This window comes from Eleginops maclovinus, chromosome 3 (genome assembly GCF_036324505.1).
Source record: "Eleginops maclovinus isolate JMC-PN-2008 ecotype Puerto Natales chromosome 3, JC_Emac_rtc_rv5, whole genome shotgun sequence".
Taxonomy (NCBI): domain Eukaryota; kingdom Metazoa; phylum Chordata; class Actinopteri; order Perciformes; family Eleginopidae; genus Eleginops; species Eleginops maclovinus.
Window position 1 is genome coordinate 10,048,017 of NC_086351.1, and position 21,211 is coordinate 10,069,227.

General features: G+C 42.6%; 2 protein-coding genes across 10 annotated transcripts in view; one reads left to right on the forward strand and one right to left on the reverse strand.

The window, feature by feature from the left end:
• The window catches only part of rps9 (ribosomal protein S9), a 145,282-nt gene that overhangs the window by 64,401 nt on the left and 59,670 nt on the right, over nt 1-21,211 (forward strand). The gene's annotated exons all lie outside the window — the stretch shown is intronic.
• On the reverse strand, nt 55-21,101 carry ttyh1 (tweety family member 1). 9 transcript variants are annotated; one of them, XM_063879297.1, is made up of 16 exons: nt 20,650-21,097; nt 19,960-20,105; nt 16,193-16,361; nt 14,455-14,684; nt 11,698-11,809; nt 9,304-9,638; nt 7,285-7,380; nt 6,989-7,061; nt 5,420-5,495; nt 5,187-5,242; nt 4,815-4,907; nt 4,633-4,725; nt 4,065-4,204; nt 3,498-3,665; nt 1,902-1,980; nt 55-759 (listed from the first exon to the last, which is right to left on the reverse strand). In XM_063879297.1, the coding sequence occupies exons 3-16, from the start codon at nt 16,325-16,327 to the stop codon at nt 676-678; spliced, it is 1,770 nt and encodes a 589-aa protein (XP_063735367.1). In that variant the 5' UTR covers nt 16,328-16,361; nt 19,960-20,105; nt 20,650-21,097; the 3' UTR covers nt 55-675. The 9 variants fall into 9 exon arrangements, with proteins under 9 accessions (XP_063735367.1, XP_063735369.1, XP_063735368.1 ...); XM_063879299.1 differs by lacking the exon at nt 19,960-20,105 and having other exon boundaries at nt 16,193-16,358; nt 20,650-21,101; XM_063879298.1 differs by lacking the exon at nt 20,650-21,097 and having other exon boundaries at nt 16,193-16,358; nt 19,960-20,610.

Sequence of the window (21,211 nt, forward strand, 5' to 3'; positions counted from 1 at the left end):
GGCAGTTGTAGTTCTCCATTCAATCATTAAAACAGGGTCTTCTTGGTAGCCCTCAAGTGTTTTTTTTTAAAGAGCAAATGTTCATGATTATTCAGATATTATAGACAGTGAGATATACAGAATACCATTAGGTAATACAAGGAAAATACAGAATTGCCACCTATAAAAAGTAATATAATAAAAAAACATGATACCAAGTGGGGGAACTGCATAACCATTCACAGAAGAAAAAAAAGTGTCTTGTTGCTACGTGCCAGTGCTTTTCTACAACAATATTTATATAAAAACTTAAAAATAAATTGGTGGTACTGATACATTTAAGAATATAAAACTACAACGTAGTAACGTCAATACCATTCTGACTTGCCTCACCACTGTTCACAGTTTACACAGAGTTTGGACAGACGAGGGGAAATAATTTAGACCAAGTGGACTTGGTTCATATTTGCACAACCATCCAGCATATCATTGTCGGTTATATCAACAGTCCATTTGGACCTGTTTCTTTTAAGTGCTTCTAATAATAATACTCAGTGGTACTGACGTTATGCACTTTGAATTCACACATAGCATTCATTTTATTTAGATTAGTTTCTTTTTCATTTCAGTAAAGTGTCCATTCATATGAAAACTAAACGTTTTTTTTCTATACATTTCCTAACAAAAAAATAATAATCAACGTGAATACAGGTTCCTCGAATGGGCGGGGTTGGGGTGTGATTGACTTCCCCCGTAACCAGTCAGCATGCTGGGAGAGTACTGCATGCCCCGAACAGATGATGGGAGTCAACAGGAGACAGGTTTCAGATGTCCAAAGGAGTGTTGAGAGAAAATAAACCAGAAGAGAACAACATCTGTTATTCACACACATGATTAAATCAAAGGCAGCAGCACAATATTTATTCACTGTCTGACCATCAGGCTTTAATACATTACATAATTTAAAATCCAACATGCCAAAGAAGAAGTGAAGCTCATACTGCTTCACTTTATTCCATCCTTAATATGTGCATTACTTTGACGAAAAAAATTCCACTTACTAGCTTTTTCCAGATTTCAGCGGCATCTCAAGTCTCCCTACATGCATGCTGTTTGGTAATTTCTCAAAGATGTAGTTAAATTATTATAACACAAGAGCTTGCTCATGTTATGTATTAGTCATTCACTGAGTAGTGATGGGTCAAACTCCAGCTGCTGAGGAAAACTGTAAGATGCAACATAAAGCGCTGGATAAAGTTAGAGAGCTTTAGCCTTTAGCTTTGGTTTTGTCAAACTATTTGAATCCCTGATAAATATCTATATTTTAAGGAAATTTCAATTGAATCAACTTTCATTTTCTGTCACTTAACAAAGTGTCAATTAAAAAATATTATTTTGGCAAAAATAAGCAAAAAGGTCCTCTTTATGAAGCTTTCTCCTGAAAGTTTTTAGCTGCATCACTTCTCTCATGTGAAAGGAGTTCACTTGTCATGGAGAGAGCTAAGTTGTCATGAGACTGTAAGTTTAGTCCCGAGTTCACATGTGGTCAGACATTATGTATACTGTATATAGACAAAATCTTCCTCAGGGAATGGCCATGAGATGCTATTGAAAGCTGCAAATTTCACACTGAATGTTCATTATCTTCATTGAAATTGTTAATTTCAAGGTAAGGTGCTCTTTAAAATGGCCAGATAGTGATAAGGGTACATACAACAGAGATTAGAAACAGTGACAAAATGTACATTCATGTTTTTGCAGGTTTTGAAGCATGAAAAAAGAAAAGAAAAGGCCAGCCTTCAGGGTCCTGCGAGGTCACCATGTTAGTCCGTTTGATACTGATTATTAAAGCGAGCGTGTGCACTAACAGCAGAGATAAAAAGGCACAGACTGCGATGGCGTCACAATTACAGAGGACTCACAGAGGGGGGTGGGGACTGCCTGTCAGTCAGGGGTAGGCTCTCATAGCCAGGGTTGCCATTGGAGGAAACGTTTGGAGTCCTGTGTAGAGATAGAAAGAGACAAGGACAGGAGAGAGGGAGAGGAGGAACGGAGGATGAAGGAGAGAGGGAAACAGGGGTGAGACACATTGAGAAAGACAGACGGGACGGGGGCCGCGGGGTGACGGGAGCCAAGGACAGGTAACAGGAAAGAAGGAGAAAGAGCGGTTAGAAATATAGTGCGGAAAAAACACAGCACTAAAACTAGTAGGTATTATTACTACTGAGAGCAGCAGGCGTACAGTCCACTCCTGACTGATGATGCACTGCAGGGTTTTCACAATAACTGGGCTGGGTGTGACTCACCAGTCCCATTTCAGCTTTAATGTTTTTTTCCTAATGAATCTGTTTATCTGCATGATAAACCCCAGAGAGCTTTTAAAGCAATCCCGAGCAGATGTCATTTAAGAGGAGTGGACTGTATTTTTAGTGCTAGCTGAGTTTCTGAGCCTTGACAGTTTGGTTTTGTCAGTATGCTTGTGTTTATCTTTGTGTTAATATTAAATATGGGGTGCAGTCAAGATGACCAGCTGGCATTAGCAGAAGGAAGTTTAATAATCCACGTTAAGGTTTCTCAGAGCTCTGACTAAGCTTGGAAACAGTGGGAGGGAGAAAGGGGTAAACAAAATTGAATAATGGAGAGCTAGAAAAAGAGGGAAAACCAAAAAGGAGAAGGAGGTATGACAAAGAGCAAAGGACAGATCCAGAGAGATGACTTGAGAGAGTTTGGACACCACGGTGAGGAGACAGATGAGAGCGAGGCAGAGGCAGAAGGGTGTTTTTTTTAAGGGTGGGGTGGGGGGGGTGGGGGCGGGTTACCTATAGTCAACCTGAGCCTCACATCGCCGGAGTTTTTACGAGCGCGGCCTCGTCAATGACACCCTCCCCCCAACACAGCAGTACTCTACTACTGTTTAGGAGACAGGACGCCATTTGAGACAAGATCTGTGAGAAATGAACCGAGCGGCCTATATCGTCTGTCCTGAAACACTCGACAGACGGATAGACAGACACACAGACAGACAGACAGACCTCTGGAGTTGTGTCTGTTTCTCTGCCTACCCTGGAGTCCATATTGACCTGTCTGTGTGTCTGTCTGCAATGCATGTGGTGAACCTGACAGCTCTGTGGACTACATGTCTATGCAGAGGAGACAGTGTGTGACCCTAGCTGACTATCCTACACTCTCACTGTCCTCTGGTAAAGTACGGTGGCTAACACATTACGCTAGGTGTGTCGTGAATAAAATGCTGCTTTGAGGGGTGAAATCTGTGTATCCTCACCCAAAAGACTATGTGTCTGCAAAAAAAAGTGTCTCTATGTGGTATTGACTCCTGGACTGTTTGCGATCCCTGATCTGGGGGGGCATCAGTATAATAAAAGTTGCCCAGTGGTAGAGATCTCGACACAGAAACACAAACTCGGTGCGTAAACTCTATCCAAGAGCAGCCTGCAACATCTGGGATGTTCTGTCTGTCTGTCTGTCTGTCTGTGTGTCTGAGTGTCTGTGTTACTCACGGGAGGGGCGGCGCGCTAGAAAAGGGGGGTGTCCACCCAGCACCCGGGTAATTATAGAAGGGGGTGATGGCCCCTCGCTGAGACCCCGTGGCCGTCTGTCTACGTGCCTGATGGGAGGTGAAGGGGTCCTCACTCTCGCTGTCCGAGTCTTCATACTCCTCTGATTCACTGTGGTCGTCCATGAAAGAGACAGAGAGGGATACGTGTGAGTGATGGTGAGCACCACTGTGCCTTTATTACCTCTTCTCCTGATAGCTGTATTTATTCTGATGTCTTACAACACACCTCCATGGTTCTCTCTGTCAGTATTCGTGCTTGGATAGACACAAATATCCTGAAATAATAAGGTATAAGATGCACACTGCATGTGGTAAAAGTGACGTGGATAATAACCCGCTCTCGGCATATCCAACAAACCAGAACCGCATCTACCAAACTCTTGTATTGTATAGCATGTTCAAAGCGTATAAATGAGCGAAAACAACAATGTCAACAGCAACAACTGATGGTAGAAAAAACACTTATAAGGACAGTATGCACCACACGAACATGTTCACGCTGCCTCACCTGGGGAAGCTCCTCCAGGCGCCGGGCAGAGAGCAGAGGATGGCAGTGAAGGCCAGCGCAGAGAGGAAGGAGTAAAGGGAGAGGTAGAGCAATCCCTCCATCCCATCATAGCACAAACCTTTCAAAGAGTCGATGTAGTCCTGGAGAAAATGACAGAATATGTCAATAAGGATAAATAAGACGCACATAGCTTGTTTAGGGCTGCACAATATATTGTATAATTTACCGTCTTGCAATGTCAACTGATAAACACACGGCATTACATGTTCAATAAAGGAATACATGAAAGGATGTTTCCTATATATCTTTTTTTAGCTCAATTGCAAGTTGTTTTGTTTTAGCAATACAGGAAGAAGCAGAAAGGCACAGCTGAGCACACTTATATGTGTTTATTTATTGCAGGTTTGTTAGTATTGCGATATTTCACAAAGTTATCACATATTTACCTCATATGGTTCTGACCTAGTTCTGTTACACATTAATTATTTAATTTAGTTGTTGTGTATGTGTGCGTGCGTGCGTGCGTGCGTGCGTGCGTGCGTGCGTGCGTGCGTGCACCTCAGTTTACCTTATTCAGACCCCGGCAGTTCAGCAGTGCCACCAGTTGATGGAAGTTTCCCTCTGTGGAGTTGAGTATCTGCTGTACCTCCCTGAGTGATTTCTTTAATGACGAAACATTAGTTAGATACAAATCACTAAAAAAACGGGAGCAAATGTTTTTAAGCTGCACGTGTACACATTTTAACAAACCTCAGCTTTGGGGAACTGTGTGAGAGCGTTTCTGTCCAGACTGGAGAGGTGTGTGTGAATGTTGGACAGCGCCCTCTGCGACTGGGTCAGCACCTGCAGCCAACGAGCCACTGACATTAAGCACTTTTAATTTACATTATTGCTCATATATTTGATTAAGATGCTGAAAAAGTAGCAGTTTATCTGGAGAGCAAATCACTTAAGGACAGCAAAAGCAGCAACAGCTGTGCCTCCTGTCCTCAAATAATTTGTCCTTGAGCAAGTCTGACATGCAACCTGTTCTCTGAAATCAAAGAGGGCAGGAGTGTCAGCTAAATGCCTGTGATGTGCTATGTGAAATACATAAATACATGGGACTGGAGGTCACATTACCTGCTGGAACGGACTGTTCATGCGCCTGCTGCAGGTCAGGTAATAATCCAGCACATCTGAATGGCCAGCAAAACACCAGTGCACAACAGATCAGCGCATAATAGAAACGATGTGGGAACATTTCACTCATTATATTAGTTTGTGCTGACATATAAGCACAGCTGGGAGGTAAATCAAGTGCTTTAAAAATGGGAAACAACTAGTACTTTACACCGGGACAGGCATTACTGTACCTGAGCTGGTCCCTGTGTTGAAGTTGGTGGAGTTAAGAACAAATGTGTTTGGATCTGAGCAGAAGTCACTGAGAGCCTGGGAAAATCAGCCAGGGAGAGAATGACAGGAGAAATGAAAAAAAAGAGTAGAGTAGAGAGGGAGAGTGAGAAAAGATGACAGGAGAAAATTAAGAAAACGCAGAGAGAGAAAAAATGGTCACAGGGGAAAAGTTAGTAGACACACTGACCGACTGACATAATTTACCTCCACAGATATCTGACAGCGGCTCACGTTACAGGGTAAAATATTGATCTGGGAAACCTGCCACCTTGTTTTCTTTCCATTGGCTCATAACGCATATCCTCCGCTCTGTTGACATGTATGTATTTCTGGCCTGTTTTAGAAGACGATAGCACACCCACAGTCCCTCTCAGCGTGAGATCGGCCCACCAGGAGAGGGAGTAAGAGCCACACACAGAGCCCGGCTGCTGATGGGAAAAGCGGCGACCCGGGACAGAATAAAGTGGACAGTTCCACAACTGGCCCATTGTTTCCCTGTCAGTAACCAGGGACAGAGCAGCTCTGTGTGGACACACAGGCATTGGGACCATCTCCCGCCAGCTCCACATGACACTGAGTCTCTTAAAGTGGGCAGCAGTGCAGAAAAACAGCCACTATTTACCCTCTTCACGCACCCCAAAACCAAAAAACAGTCACCCACTTCAGAGTATATGAGCAAACTTCAGAGAAGAAGCTGAGAAAGGACACAGCTCTGTTGGAGATATAATAACTGTCTTTGTGCTTTGTTCTGATTAAATGTTATCGCCTCAATATAAATCAAAGCACACTGGTGGGCGGTGGTCATGTTTAAAGCAGGGTTTAAAAGCAGAACATTGTCCAGCAGCATGTAAGTGAACTTTACTTTAGAGTATTACACTCACACTTTAACCTCCCTGCGTCTGAAGTCCCAAGGGGCCGAAGTACAGTACATCTTCCACTCTCTTTCTTCCTCTCTCTCTCTCTCTCTCAAACTGATCTGGAGATGCTCGCTCTCCCTCGCCCCTCCTCTGTCTCTTTGAAAGCGCTTCTTTTCATCTTCCATCTTATAAACGCCCACACACTTGGTAACACACTTACACGAAAAAAACACAATTTGCTTGTGCACACGCGCATTGAATCTTTAATCTCTGCCCTATTTTTCTGCCTTTTTGGTCCTCTGCCACGACTGCAGCGTTCCCTAGGAGGCAGATCTTTTCACAGTTTAGCACAATGGACACAGAAATGACACACACACACACACACACACACACACACACACACACACACACACACACACACACACACACACACACACACACACACACACACACACACACACACACACACACACACACACACACACACACACACACACACACACACACACACCGAACACACACACACACACACCCACACCCACCCCTTTGGTCTCCTGTACCTCCCTCCGAAGCAAACCCATGTCAATCTCATTCATTTCCTTTTCCTCCAGTCCTTCATCCCACCTCTCCCTCTCTCCAACCCCGGCCTGTAGTCTAACTGGGAGTACTCACCACCACAGTGGCCGTCTCCAGGCCCAGGGAGCCCCAGCTCAGGAACAGAGCCAGCCATGCCAGCACGGTCATCCTGTGGGGGGGGGAGGGGACATCACAAACTCTTCAACCAAGAGAGGACACCATGACCACCGATATATGGTTTGTGTCTTATGAAACAGAGGACGTGTGTGTGTGTGTGTGTGTGTGTGTGTGTGTGTGTGTGTGTGTGTGTGTGTGTGTGTGTGTGTGTGTGTGTGTGTGTGTGTGTGTGTGTGTGTGTGTGTGTGTGTGTGTGTGTGTGTGTGTGTACTCACAGGATGAGCAGCCATCGGGCTTGCTTGGCCAGTCCCAGCAGTATGAACAGACACACTATGAGGTCAAGCAGGAGCAACAACACATAGGACAGCCACCTATAACACAAAGACAAAAAGACATTAATGACTTTTCTGTTGTTGTTGTTGTTGTTGTTGTTGTTGTTGATTCCAGAGAGGTTACACTTTTTGTATTAGGAACCGGGTTTTGTAGCTGCATGATAGCAATTGAATCATTTCATTTGGTGTGGGAGAGTTGTTGTGTTTTGTTTAGGTAGGATCCCTCTTTTTGCTGGAGGATTCAGTTGGAGAAGTATTTGAAGATCTCTGGGTAAAAAAAATGGGAAAACTGTGTCTGGATTTAATGCCCAGTCTGGAACTTCAGTCAAATATGACGTTGTTCAGAGTCCTGGAAGTGTAAATGTTCTTCATTCTTTCTTTCTTTTTTGATCTCTTTAGTCATGTTGTGATTATCACTGCTATAGCTGACCTAACATTAGTACATTGGCAGCTACAAGCAAACATTTCAACCAACTTCTTCAGGTTCAATTTGACGCTTGGCACCTTGTATATTATTAAAAAAAAGCTCCTTGTAATTCCTTACAACACATTCAGGTTTTTCCTGATGTCTCTATCGCACAATAATGACATATTCATTTATTTAGAGCCTGTGGTCAGCTTTACTCACTTTTTGAGATAAAGCAGACTCAGAAAGGGGAAGTGGTCAAGAGGGTGAACCTTAATTCACCCCCTGTCTGTTTACAAAGGCTGGACATGTTACATCATCTGTTCACTGTGGAGTGTGGTTAGTTTATGGGAAGCAGTACTTTGATATTGTTATTATTATGCAATATGGAATATAGAAAAGCCACCCACCAACCCGTTGTGCTTCAGAACATTTTGTCTCAATAGCATTACCACAACTAACCCAGCCACTTTTATAAAGGACTTTTAGGACAGTTTCCTCAGCCTCTTATATCCTAAAGAGCAGTGTTGATAAACAGTCTGCATGTGTTCAAACTTGTGAAATTGATCCAGATGGTTAATGTTTAATCTGCTTATTCACGACATTAACGAGCCAGAGTAGGGCATGTTTATAGGAGCAGACTAGAAATGTGTGCTAGATGCTACTCAAGGATTCAGTCTCCCGAGTAACAGAAAATGGCTGCCAGATGTCAAGCAGTTAAACTTCAATGATGGGTATAGCAGGCCTAGCATTTTTCTTTTTCCAAAACTACTTTCATTCCCATCAAATGAATATGTTTTAACTCATGCTGCCTCTGCTGAACAAGCAAAACAGAATGATCATGTAAGTGGATAATGAGTATTGTAAATGTGAGGAACAAGAGTCCAGATTTTTTTTATTAGAAGAATAACCTTGCACCATTTATTTTATTGGAAACATGAAATATGATTTAAGGGACTCATTATTTCTTGCACAATAACGAAGAGGAATGGGTACATTTATGAGCTAAACAATCAACGGTCCGATTGTAAGCAGGAAATCGAGATAAACAACGAGCAATCACGTTAGCTAGATAAAGCTTTACACTTATTTCCCAAAACAGTGACTATCGCTGCCAAATTTGGGGATTTCTGAGACAAAGCACAGACATCCATAGGAAATATGGAGGTTTTTTCTTTTTGAAGCAACTCAAAACTATTGAGCATATTTTATTTTTTAGAGGGATGAATCAGTGTATTATCCTTCCTGGCAAATTACTAAGCTCTTTCCTGGGAAATGAGTAAAATTGTTAATTATTTGGAATCTACATAAAGTGTCGCCTATACTGCAGCTGAAACACATTGAAATAAATCAGCTTATTGCATCATGTGTACGTGTGATGTGTTGAATCCTCCTATAGACACACCGTTATTTTATATTTGGGAACAGTTCTGAGCATCACCTAGTGTTGTTAACTAAAAAATATCCAAAAACAAGTATATTTCAGATGTGTATTTGATCCAAATTAAACATCTGCTGGTCAACTCTTCAATCCGGGTTGTGTTGTGCAGCCTCACCTGTAGTCCTCATTGACCATCAGCGTGTTGGCCGCCCAGCCAGGGGAGAAGGGGCTGGGCATCAAGCCGCTGCTAGGCACCAGTGTGGGGGCCACAGAGGGGGGTACCGGGGTCAGGGGTATGATGGACGCCCCGCTGATATTGTCGTTCCCCAGGCCTGCATCGATACCGGAGCGAGCCAGGGAGATGGACGAGAGGAGGTTGATCACATTGTCAGACAACCTCCGGCAGTTCCTCGTTGATGTCAGGAAGGGTTTACTGCCAGTAAAGAGCTCCTCCATGGAGGTCAGGGGGCCAGAGACAGACAGCTGCAGCCCAGAAATTGTGTCGATAATCTTTAGAGAAGGAGGATAAAGAATGTAAGGGGAGTTGGGACGGAAACCACAAAATAGAGAGGAGGATGCTCTTAAATTGGCGGCCAGCTCTGAGTGGTTTGTTATGAAGATAGGGAACGGAAGGCTGTGGGCATCTCGTGCCTCAGCTTTCTAATGCATGTCTCTCACAATCTATAGCACAAGATAAAGCTGAGTTCAAAAGCACTTTACTTTTGCTCCTACTTGCAAACTTAATTATAAGAATATTTTTAAATGTACGACACATCAAGGACTCTTACGTTGTTTAAGGAGATGAAGCAGCACAGACACAGAAGTGAGAACACACCTTCTGAGAAGTATGACTGTGTTATCATGATGCATATTTTTTAATTATGACTCATATTAAGCACATTTTTAGCGGCTAATGGGTTATTTTTGTAGAGCTACCTAATTATTATCCAATATTTAACCCCTCTGTATTATGATTTATCTTTTATACTTCGTCAGCCAGCAGCAGAATGATTTTCCTTCTTCATTTTAGTCCCCTTTTGTTTCAATTCTAGTCAATTTCCTATTACTTCTTCCTGTGTAAATATTTTTTCTAGTACTTTATACGTATTTTATATTAATCCATATGCCAATGGCTCCTGATAATATAAACATATATCACATAGATCAATAATTACCTTTTTCCAACCCTGTTTAATATGTCACAAGACTCTTATCTTCAGGGGAAGGCTATCAGCGGCTAAAACAAGCTGGATGTATAACGTGTGCATTTATGATTCATTTAGGTTGGGTCCTATATTCCACTTCCAGTTAAGTAAAACGAAATGCGCTAAGAGCTGAAGGGGTGTTGTGTGTGTGCACCTGGGGTCTGCCATGAGAAAATGTGTCTCTATGAAGAGATGTCATTGTTTGAAAAGTTAGAAAGCACTCACTTAAGCTTTCTTCTTGATGTAACACTTATGCTCTCTCCAACAATCAGTAACATATGTTAAAGAAAGTATGGTGATAAATCTCTCATTCACATTTTTCAAGTAAGTGTTTGCAAATGAAGATTGCATCACCATAACATTTATTATATTATAAATATTATTATATGTTGTGTTTGTAAACTTATTCAACTATTCATTTTCTTAGTTTGATGCTATTGCTTTATGAGATCAGACATCCTACTCACAACTTAAACCATTTATATACACTGCCCGGCCAAAAGAAAGGTCACAAGCCTGTGGGGGGCAGTGCTATGATCTGGGGTTGTTGCAGTTGGTCTGGTCTAGGTTCAGCAACGTTATGTGCCCAAAGAATGAGCTCAGCTGACTACCTGAATATACTGAATGACCAGGGTTTCCATCAAAGGATTTTTTCTTCCCTGATGGCACGGGCATGTTCCAAGATGACAATGCCAGGATCCATCAGGCTCAAATTGTGAAAGAGTGGTTCAGGCAGCATGAGACATCCTTTTCACACATGGATAAGCCACCACAGAGTCCAGAACCCGATTGAGAATCTTGGGGATGTGCTGGAGAACACTTTGCGCAGTGGTCCGAATCTCCCGTCATCAATACAATCTTGGCGAAAAATTAATGCAAGAGAAGCTTGTGGAAACGATTCCACAGAATGCGTGCCGTAATCAAAGCTAAAGGCGGTCCAACGAATATTAGAGTGTGTGACCTTTTTTTTGGCCAGGCAGTGTACTTCTTTGATATGAATGGATATGAGCTGAACTGATTAATTTGTGTGTTTTCAGGTATTCATTATACAACTGTAGTTCTCCTGACCTGTTTATTCTACAGTAGACACAATCTGACACAGAAAACACTGTCTGACCACAGGGAAATCGATAAAAACACTGTGTATCGGATTTTCTCTCCCTCTCTGCAGACATGTATGCACACACACACACACACACACACACACACACACACACACACACACACACACACACACACACACACACACACACACACACACACACACACACACACACACACACACACACACACACACACACACACACACACACACACACACACACACAGGTTATTCTGCATGACAGTCTACTTGCAGCACTCACCAGCAGATCGATGGAAGCTAGCGTATAATTGGCTGTGAGAAGAGACGAGGTCAACTGATACATCCCATCATTTGCCTCGCTGTTCCCATAGAAACCGATGCCTATGGCAACACTGCATAAGGAGAAAAAAAAGAAAACTTGAAAACACTGTGGGAGGTTGTGTATACAGTGTGTGTGTGAACGAGGGGGATAGAGAACAGATAGCAGAAGCATGCATGTAATGTTTAATTCAGTGTGTATGTACATTTTAAATGAATATGACACAAGGAGATAGAGCTGGAGAGGATGGGATGTGTGAGCTCTGGATGAGTATACCAACAGAGGAGGGGAAGGAATAAACAGATCATGGGAAAAAAGTTGACTCCTAGCACTCAACGGCTAAGCTTCCACAAGGAAAGTATTCGAAATGTTAAACATAGCGACATGTTTACATATCTTCCTGTTATTCACATATTCAGATTAAGGCTCAGGCCAGATGTTCGTCAAATCCCCTCAAACCCGAGAGGAATGGTATGACCCAATCTCTCACAAAGTATGTGACCCAGATTAGAAAGCAGGAGGGGGAAAAGGAAAAGGAGGAATGTGTGTCTGCGTCTGTGTGTGCTTTGCATTTCAAGCTGCCAAATGTGAACACTGTCTAATGCAGCTGCATTTCACAAGACTGTTTTTCAGACCTTGTGACAAAAAGGCCACCATCTGGAGGAAAGGGTGTCACATGAAATATTTTCAAGAGGTAAACTGCGGCATTATTTTTTCATCCAGTCTGGCGCAGAGAGCATCAGAGAAGGAGACGACTACATTACATTACGCTCCATAAGGGGGAGACACGGACCTACAATCTGTATACAGTATATGACATCACTGTGACAGCTGAAATCAAAGCCCCTGTACATTGTGTTCTGTGATATAACAACACACATTCACTGCATATAAACGTGCAGGGAATGGACTGGAATTTAATAGGAAGCACTGCTCAAGCATTAAATTGCAATATAATTTTATTACAGCACCCAGCTGGGCCTGTAGCTTTAGATTTAAAAGGTCTGCCGTGCTTTCCCTTAATGTTTTCTGTGTTACAAAAGCGTCTTGGACAGATGTCAGGCAGCATTTCTGTACAAGACATGCACCATGCAGACAGTGACCTGACCTGATGATTGCATGGTCACCAGGTCTGAGGGGAACACCGATGGGTAAATGACAAATGTACTGAAGTTGGGCGAGCTGAGATCATCCTCACACACACATTGATGGGGAAACCACTGAAAACATCACACACAAACTAACACACACTGTGCAGTCATAGGCCTGTGGTCGGTCAACAGCAACTTAGCGTGACCATCAGCTGTCCTCTCCTCTTGGACATGGAGACAGTGTGATAGACTAAAAAGCACATGACGGAGGACAGAGTGACAGCTTGTGATTCACAGCCTGGTGCTGTTAACTTAAAATGAAGTAAATGTTGAGGTGCTTGTACTTTACTTAGGTATTTCTAGCTTATTTTGTATGAGTTTCGGCTACATTTCAGACGAACATTTGGTAGTTTTCACTGAATTTGAATGGTAGTGCTCTAGTTATTTTTCAATTGGAGGTTTCTCCTTCATTTACCCTTAATTGATAGGGATGAGAGGGACAGGAAATGTAAGGAAAGAGAGTGGAGGAATGACAATTCAACTGAGAATCAAACTGGTGATTATATATGGGCATTTAATGTTGCCCATACACTGCATTTATATGAAAATGAGTGGTCCCCAATCCCTATGACTTTGGCCTATGCACAGAAAACTGTATTTTGGAGGTGTTATCTATTATTTCACAGAAGAGTGATTCCCTCTTTACTCATCTTAGATAGTTTCATTATAAGCAATAGTTTGACATTTTAGAAATACAGACTAAAGGGGATTTATGCAGAGAAGTGGATGAGAAAGTGATGCTACTTGAAACAGGACGACACAAGCCGTCCCAGTCTCCAGTTTTTGTGCTAAGCTAAGCGGTTTGATGGCAAATAGAGCAGTATCATTTTTATTTTTCAATTAACCCTGTGCGAATAGGTGTTTTTCCCAATAGATAGTTGCTATGAAATAATTGTTTCAGGCTCAAAAGTGTTCAACCAATCAACATTTCCCCAGAAATTGTTCACCTCTTGGTTTGAAGCCACTTGATAAAACGGGTGGAAACTGTAGCTCCACTACAAAACCTCATACTGCTTAAGCATTAAATACATCAATAAATGATAAATAGTGAAGAAGTATTCAGATCTTTCTTCTAAAAGTAACAATTCCAATAGAAAAACCTTCTCTGCAGGGGGATCAGAAGAGTGTACTTTAGTTATCAAACTGTGTTATCGTTTTACACATAATATTATTTATGATTTATGATTTAGATTATTTATGGAATACTATCATACATGCATTAATCTCTGAGATACATTTGAATGATTACACTGGTTGAGGTGCAGATTATTGATTGCTTAATATATGTCAGTTTTTTTTATTACATCAATGTATCATATTTTATAAGCTCTTAATATCATAATCTGTAAAGCAACCAGTATTTAGTTAAGATTATGAGCCAATACTTGGCTTTGCTGATCATGTACTCCTACTTAAGTAAGATTTTACTGTGCTGGAGTGTTTTTACAGTGTTGGTACTTTCCCTTAAATATCTGTATTCTTCTTTGCCGCTGTAAACATGTGACCAGTATTTATTTTGTTTTAAATGGAAAGAAATGTGATGTTGATAATGAATCCTCTTCCTCACCAGCACAGCGTGACAGAAGCCACAGCTACCCACGTGACACAGCAGATGCCCCGCCCCTTCTTCCCGCTGTAACCGTGACCTGTGCTGCCATCTTCATCCTCCTCTTCCTCCTCCGACCCTTCGCTCCGGTCGCCACGGTGACAGCAGCAGTAGTGTATAAGGAAGGAGAGGACCACCAAGAGGGAGATAACGAGAGCGATGGCTGACAAACTGGACAAAACCAGCAGAGTCTGAGAAAAACGAAGAGGAGGAAGAGAAGGGATGAGTCAGTGAATGTGAAAAACGGCACTTTAATTTCATTTTTAGAAGTGCAATTTGAGAGGGTTGAATACCAACTAATCGTGTTAAACTGCAAAGCTTGTCATATTGTCTCGCCCCCATGAAGCAGCAGCAGATGATGATTAAAAAGGTATGAGGATATACAGGCTGAGCTTTACAGAGGCAGGTTTTGTATGCACTGTTGAACAAAGATATAAATTGATCGCAATATATTAGTGTTGATTCTTCACCATTTACACTGGAAAAGCTTTAAACCATCAATCCCTGATCTGCACCAAAGTGAATATTAATGTCACTAAGCCATTTCAGACTTTGCTTTTGATCAGGCTCCATGTCATAAAGTCAACATTACGGAAATGCTTTTTGCTCTGACACATATCTACAGTATTATCCTCCACCCATCTGCCCGTCTGTCACTGCCCATTCCTCCACCTTCTCCCTACTGTATCTCACCTCCCGCTCTCTGAAGCCCCTCCCCACCCCACCCACCCCTCTTTCCCCACGCTCCCACTCGTTTTCTCTCTCCCCACTCTTCCTTTCTATCCACACCACTGAATCTCTATTAATAATCTGTGACCTACTTAAATACATTCTCTCTCTCTCTCTCTCTCTCTCTCTCTCTCCCTCTCTCTCTCTCCTCTCTCTCTCTCCCCCCCCCTCTCTCTCTCTCTCTCTCTCTCTCCTCTCTCTCTCTCTCCCCCCCCCTCTCTCTCTCTCTCTCTCTCTCTCTGGTCTTCTGTTCAGCAACCTCCCCGCATTACTCATTCCCTCTCTCGTTCGCTCTCTCAGAGCACTTTCAGTCTCTTTTGTCTTTCTGTTCTGCAGGATAATTTGCGTCCCCCCCTCTTTTTGTACTGAAGTCACAAACACACACAGCGAGACACTGCTGGCAGAAGCGTTTTGTATAAGAGCCTGTTGGAGGAGAAGGAGGATGAAACCGTTCATTTGGCAACAGAAACTGCACAATGTAGAATCAAAAACAGACAACTGCAGATGGAGAAACCTGCAAGAAGACCAAGTTGATCCCTTTCACGCACTGAAACCAAATATGAATTAAATATACCATGGCAGAAGCGCAAGTGAAAGTTTCAAAGACAATTGCAGCATCTAAAGTGGTAGAGGTAGAAAATTAAAAATGTCAGATATGAGATAAGGGACTCTTGGAGTGGAGTGCGGTATTCCCACCAATAATTAGGTCAGTGATTTGGCATGAAAAGCTTTACATAAAGCACTGTAAATGGCGGCATCACTGCTCCGCTGACTGCCTTTACATTCAGCGATTTATGGAGCAATTTAAAGTGTCATGTCGAGCTAATTGGCCATCATTCAGTCACTGTAGTTCACCATAGCTGTAGAGTTATAACTACAAATGGAGCAACAGTGCTGTAATGATTATGCAACGTGGCACCTTACATCGAGCAGTTACAGTGCAGCATGTGGTGTGGCAGGTGTCGGTTACCTGCTGGTACTCCCAGCTGTCGGGGACAAAGATGTTGTCCTTCATCTGCATGGTGAGGTCCAGCCGGGGGAGGGCGTGACACATCCTCACCCACAGTGAAGGGGTATAGCTGGGCACCGTTGCCATGGCAGCCATTTTCAACTGCTACCGGTCCCCCTCCTCCACCCTGCTGGATGGAAGGAAAGACGGGTAAGAGCAACCAGGATGTGAACGGGAGCGGAGGAGAGGGAGCGAGGGTAAAGGAGGGTGAAGGACTGCCTGAGCGGAGAGGACGGAAAGGTCACTGCGAGCTCTGAACCTGCAGCGGTGGAAAGTAACTAAGTACATTTACTCAAGTATCAAAGCACAAATACTTGAGTAATTCTATTGTATGACAAATGTGAGATTCTGCATTATGAAAATAAACTTAATACTTCTGTGTTTTACTGTAATTTTGAATTCAGGACTTTTACTTGTATCAGAGCATGTTTACACTGTATTGTTGATACCTTTAGTTAAGCTTAGGATATTCTTCCATCACTGTGCTCCTCCATGCGGTCTCCGTGGAGAGGATTTATGAGCAGTGATCACCCGAGCAAAGTGGGGGTCAAAATGTCAGTCATGGTTACTTGAAAGATGCTCTTGGGAGTGTAAACATGTGTTTACACCTCAGAGCAGAGGTTGAAATGTTCTGTTTTCTGGCCTACCTTCAGTTCCTCCTCGCAACATAAAGCTAATTAACCAAGCATTTATATAGTTCATATATACATTTATAATACCATGTATAAGTTTTACAAGTTCCAATAATCAGCAGTGATTTTGGTCAAATTTGGCTCATTTAATGAATCAAAGATGTAACATTTTTGCTGTTTTGAACATTTCAGAGATTTATTCTGATTAATAGCATCTTACATTTAACCTTTTGGGGTTTTTGGAGTATTGGTGAGTATTTGTAGCCTAGAACAAGATGTTTTTTTGGGCTCTAGAATCTTGATTTGGCATTTTTTTGTCATTTCATAACACAGGCGATGAATTAATGACAGATGAAATGAGAGAAATCGTTAGCTGCAGCCAGAGGGGTTTTGCTTTGAACACAGGGATATTACATGACTATATTTAAAGCAAATGACTGTTATTCCCAGACCTCTCTCTTCACCTTATAAAAGAGGTATGTACTATAGGAGCAGCCTGGATTATATAGGGGACATATGAGGCTTTCGAAGAATGCTGCGTAGTAGAGCATATGCAGGAGAAGAACAATGCTTTCACCACCATCATACCAAGAATTATATATTTGACTGCATCGTGAACCTTTGCTTACTAAAGCCAGCCAAGGGGGAGAAAGTAGGGTAAATACAAAGGGTAAATCCGGTTAGCCAAAACATACACTGGAATCTTATATTACAATGACGGAGCAGGGGGGCGGGGGGGCTTCTGATACCGGCTACACAGATTAAGAGACCGTCAGAGCTTTACTGTTTAAGAAAGAAGTGTTTAAGACTGAGCGCACAACAACAGCACTGAGGCCGTAATACAAAGGGTGACACAGCCCAGCACATATGACAGATACAATAGTGCATTTGATGATGTAATAATGTCAGATAGACTCTGAATTTAAAGGCTTTTTATTATCTTAAATGCAGCTGTTATCTATTCAATTGGACAGTATTCTATACTGCTGAGGCTGTTGACTATCCCTATTGATTCACGGATAATTGAATTAAATAATGTGCATGATAAAAGTTTAGATTCAGCCACATGTCACATTCACTGCCAGACACTTCCCCTTTCAGATTTTGGGGCGTTTATGTCTCAAGTTAACAGCTCTCTCTTTGGGCAGACAGGGGCTGCTTTAAGCCCATTACAATAGGTCGGTTCACCTTATGAGTTCCAGCAGCCCGACTGTCACAAGTCCTATCATCGCCAACTCTCCATTTCCATTATTAAAATGGTGCTGAACATAATGGTTGACAGGCTGTGAGGGTTGCATCCATCCAGCGCACATCTGCAGTGTAAGCAGACTGTGTGCTGTTATATTTATGCATTCCTTCATGATCATTTATCCATAGTGAACTCATTAGATAAGATGTATTACAGCAGCTGTGAGGAAGGTCTATGAGGCGCATTCATCAGACTTTGGAGACCATAAAAGCTTTTTGAGAGGCATAATAATCAAAGAAGAGAATTATTCCACCTTTAAAGGAGAATCAGTCGACCTGTTGTTATCACTATATATCAACGGAGTGTCAATATAGCAAAGCATTTCCGTTACCACACTGACTATGATTCCCCACCATATGAAACCCTTTATCAGACTTAAAGATATGAAGCACAAACTTGACAGCAGGCTTTCTGTCTCAATGTGAATCATTAATTAATTGAGGATGTATGAAGACTTAAGGTCAAAGCTCAGGTAGGATTCACCCTTGACCCCTAAAAGTTATTGAAGCCCCCTAATGAGGTGCCAATGAGGGGGGGGGGGGTCAGGGTCCTGTTGAGCAGCAGTTACTCAGCAGTTGTCACAGATAGGAAGCCTCAGGTTGACGTGATGTCTCCTGCCAGCTTGTTATCATTGCCTGTTACCATTGCATAACTGAAGCCAAATAAATGTGATTTTGAGTTCAGGCGGTGGAGAGGGAGAAAAAGAAAAGGGAGAGTCCAGGAGAGTGATGGTGAGGAGTCCAACGACTCTTACCAAACCCTGAGCTCTTGAGACAAAAAGAAGAAAAAAAGGGGGGAATATTTCTGCTGCATTCAGTCAGCACGGAGCTCAGGCGACAACGAATGAAACCCCTTGCGTGATATGAGACTCCATGATGTCTGAATGTAAAGAAAAGGGCCATTTTGTGCAGCAGCTAATGAGAACAGGGCTGAGGCATCTCTGTCAGCTGAATTTAGGATCATCTCCAGCACGGGAAATTCATCTCCACCTTCATGGTTTTTATATAGATACAACTCTCTCCAGCAGCATATATAATTAATAGAGTCCTTTTGCTGCTGAAATGTCCAATTCGCCTCATAAAATCTTTTATGATTCACATTACAGCCTAAGTGGTCGCCTAACTGCTTCTTAACAACAGCCTTAATGACTGCAATTTATGTGAAAGCATTTCAGTCTCATGAGACACTACATTAGCCAGGAGGAATTAATTAACATCTTCATAAAGGGAGCAAAGTTAGCTTTATCTACTGATGAGAAGCGACAGGCAAAGAAGAATATTCTCAATTAAAAGTCAATTCTCACATTCATCTGTAAAATTCAGCTCCACAACAATGAACCTTCAAAGTGAGTGCAGCTGACCGAAGGTAAGTGAGTGCAGCTCATAGCCAGTAAGTCAGAGCAAATCAGTGCTTTGATGTGTGCAGGAGTCCAGCATGACAAGTTGATGGTGACAAAACGCTTCCACACTACTGACCACCGCAGAACGAGATATTCAATTATCTAGCACAGCACAAAAAAGCATCCAGAGAAGATATAGGACAAATTGAACTATAACTGGGTGGGAAACAATTGCAACCAAACCATTACAGCATCGGATTCTGCAAATGAGAGAAGATTCATCCATTATGTGGAAAAGATAAGCATGAATCCATTATGGCAATATTTTTGTTTCATGGACATCCATAAAGCATTTTTGAAAAGATAAGCCTGGATCAAAATTATCAAAATGTTCTAATGTGATTTGACGCCCATTAGTATCAAATTTCTCTTGTTTGAAGATAAAGCTTTGCAACCAAATCAACAATAAAGCCCTAATCTACAGGAGAGAGAGAGATCGGGGTTTTACCTCTTGTCGGTTGTGTTGGGAGGTTTCTCTCTCCTCCTCGTCTCTTCTCTTCGCCGGCGTCCGTGAAATATTTACCCACTCAAAGAGGTATACTGCCAGCCATCAACGCTTGATGCTCTTGAAAAAACATCATCCTGAAAAAATAGCTTGGGGACATGCCAAAGATATGTCAAGATTGGGAGAAAATGGAGCCAATAATTCTTGCAGTGATTTAAATATTAAATAACCAATAATGGGATGGTTTGTCTGGTGACAGTGGAGAGGTGCCTGTGTTGATGGATGAGAGAGGAGCTCTCAGTGCGAGCGAGAGAGTGAGAGAGACAGAGAGAGAGAGAGACAGAGAGAGAGAGAGAGAGAGAGAGAGAGGGATTAAGATTGAGGAGACACCCCTAAGGGACCCTTTATCGTTGCATTGTAGCCCTTTGTAGCTTAACGCCCAAACGACTTCACAACACAGCAGCAACACGATATTGCCCAAAGATAATTAATCTGTTAACCGGGATTAGCGGGGTCCAACCCCTCACTCCCTTCATAATGAGGCACACTTTTAATGCCGACCCCCAACCAGCCATCGATGCACACTCCCATCAACCTGACCAATCTCCGTCCAGACCACCACACTGAACCCTGAGCAGATTACTGAGAGGAAGAGTAAAAATGCAAAGAGATTTTTTTTAAAAACCCACTCACATGTTGGATGCAAAGTAATGAAGTCCTGCCTATGAGAGCACTGTTGGGTCAGCGATGTGTCGAGATAACGTAAGGGAGAGATGCATATAAAATCAGAGCACGAGAGGCGAATAAGCACATAGATGAATATGGGGTGGGGGAGATGCAGGGGACATGAAATACTGAGGAGGGGAAAAAAAGTGGGTTCCCAGGGAGTGATGCTGAGAGAAAGAGGAGGGAGGGTGAGAGATGGAGTGAACAATGAATAGAGAGGGGGGGAAAGCGGCATGCAATGGTTTTTTTTAGGCAGAACCAGCTTTCAGTGGAGGCTGCAGAACAGCATCAACTCTGATTGAGTGCCGAGGAGGAAGAGGAGAAGAAGGTGGAGGAAATGAGAGCTGATGGAGAAGCTCTATTGGGGGTTTGACTGGGAAATGTAAATTTAAGATATAATGGTCAGAGTAAAAAGAGTATGGTGTTTGTCTGCCATTGGAGAAAGGGGGGCATAGCGAGCAGCAAAGAGGGAGGGGGCGGCGTTAGTTTTTCTGTGTCACTGAAAGAGAGTGGGGGAAGGGAGGCAGGG